The sequence below is a fragment of the Loa loa genome (assembly GCF_000183805.2).
Source record: "Loa loa unplaced genomic scaffold supercont3.313, whole genome shotgun sequence".
NCBI classification, from domain to species: Eukaryota; Metazoa; Nematoda; class Chromadorea; order Rhabditida; family Onchocercidae; genus Loa; species Loa loa.
This window is the reverse complement of record NW_018108493.1, coordinates 24150-26565: the sequence shown is the minus strand read 5'-3', so window position 1 is coordinate 26565 and position 2416 is coordinate 24150. Positions and strand designations below refer to the sequence as shown.

The 2416-nt window shown below is 27.7% G+C and overlaps 1 protein-coding gene across 1 annotated transcript; it reads left to right on the top strand.

Annotated features, from left to right (window-relative positions):
- Positions 1 to 720: 720 nt before the first annotated feature.
- Positions 721 to 1059, top strand: LOAG_14651 (hypothetical protein; the record flags this gene model as incomplete). Its single annotated transcript, XM_003150145.1, has 1 exon — positions 721 to 1059. The coding sequence occupies one exon, from the start codon at positions 721 to 723 to the stop codon at positions 1057 to 1059; it is 339 nt and encodes a 112-aa protein (XP_003150193.1).
- Positions 1060 to 2416: the final 1357 nt, after the last annotated feature.

The following is a 2416-nucleotide window of genomic DNA, read 5'->3' as shown; positions in this document are numbered from 1 at the left end:
AGAAGAAGAAGAAGAAGAAGAAAGAAAGAAAGAAAGAAGAAGAGAGAGAGAGAGAGAGAGAGAGGGAGAGAGAGAGGAAGAATGTATCAGTTTTGAAATAAATAAACAAGAAGATAAAATGGTGGAAAATTTTCGAGGAAAGACGGAAGCAATGAAGTACTTGAAACCAGTTGTTTTGAATTTCAATTTTTATATACTTTCTAAACTGATGCTAATCACTCATCAAATCACCATCCACTATTATTCATTAACAAATAAATAATCAAAGTATGTTAAATTGATAAAAAATGTTATCAATAATATCCCATCATATGATCATTATTCATTCATTCATTTTATTACCATAAGGAGATAATAAATAAAAAAAAAAGAAAACATCATATAAAAACAGGTATAGGTATGTATATATTTGATGATAAAATGATATTATCCAATGAAATAATTTAATATTATCAAATGCAAATTTTTCGCGTAATTTTTAGATAGTTGTAAAACTATAAATAATTTCGTAGCAATAATTTGATAAAATTTTAGTGATAAAAGTTACGAGTAATTTTTATTATTAGTAGCAAGAATGATAGCGATAATGATAACGATAATGACAATGATAATTATAATGATAGTAATAACGGATGAAATGATTGTATGGGACGAGAGTTATAATTAAATAGAAGAGATGTAAACCTTTTTTTTTTTTGATTGATTTTTAAACTTTTTAGCATGATGAATAGGATGATAATAAGGCTACTTGATATTGGCTTATTGCTAGTGGTTGATGATTTGATAAAATTGATGATAGCAATGATGATAACGATGATAATGATGATGGTGGTACTGGTGATGATGATGATGACGATGGCGTTAATGATCGTGGTAGTAATGGGCAAATTTAACGATCTATTAAATGTTCCGAAATTTTCAGCAATCTCAGGCAATGATCACTGTCGTAGTGAAATATCTCTCGACTTGCTTACCTCTAAAGTCAGCTGTTCATGTCGACTTAGGCCTAGGAGTGCAGTCTTCTGCTATATTTATTTCCCTCTTCCTCTTTATAAATGACACATTCGAATTTCGTCTTAAAATAAAAACTTTACCTATGCATGTTTCAATCAAAGATAGTAGGATGATAGGAGAAAAAAAAAAAAGAGCCAAATGATATTGATATGGGAAATTTCGGATTAATGGGAGGGAAAAAGAAATTAATTAAATTTGGGATTGAAATCTGGTGACACTTATTTATGAAATTCTCAATGAGAAATATTGCAAAATTTTTCAGCTAACAAGAAAAAAAAAAGCCAGATGATTGTGATATGGGAAGTTTGAATGGAAATATGTGTCACATATACATCGATAGCATCATGGTCATTGCTAATGTAATATTACTAAATATAGTTTAAGTTTAATTGGAGTTTGAGTTCAAGCTTGAGCTTAAACTTTACCTGACTATTGCTTGCATAGTTTCATTGGTAACATTTATTACTTCCCATGGATTTTAAAGTAGATAAAAAGCAAAAAAAAAAAAAACTAGAATAAAAATGAAGTAGCTAATACTTTGGCAGTAATTTACAATTCTTTGAGGAATTATGACAACTGCGCCTATGAAATATTTGATTGCAAACAAAAATTCCCTAAGATTTGTGACAGGAAATTGAAACGAATTGTTATGAATTAAAATTCGAAAAAAAAAAAACCAAATAAATCCTCAACATACAGGGAAATAACTTTTGGAACTATCGCTACAGACAAATAAGTCAAAATAACATTTACAGCAATAATGCAACATCGAATTCTCTTCGAATTTTAATTAAATAAATTAATTTTAATTAAATAAGTTAATTTTAATTCCATTTTAACTTATCGTAATTAATTCAACTATAATTATTGAAAAAAAAAAGAATGTGTAACGTGTTCATTATACATTTAAGTTATATTGAAAAAAAAAAGTTATAAAAAATTTTTAATAAAAATAAGGAATAAACTAAATGAAAGAAAATGAACAAAATCAAAAACATAAATTAAGATCATCATAGAGTTCATGTGATATCATATATTACATCCTATGTGCTATAATATCACCATATCCCAATATCCCATTCATTTATATAATCATGCATATCATATCGATAAATGATATCTAATTAGGAAGGATGTATTGGTAGTATGATAATGATAACCTATCATTAAGTAATAAGCAATATTGTGACAATCCTATTCATCCTATCAATCCATCCATCCATCTATCCATCCATCCATCTATCCATCGATCCATCTATTCATCCATCTATCCTATCTATCCATCTATTCATCCATCTATCCATCTATCCATCCATGTGATTCATTCACAGATGTTCCTTAAAAACGAAGAATGTGGTTTTTTTGCACAAAAAGACGTATATTTATATGTTATACATTAGTT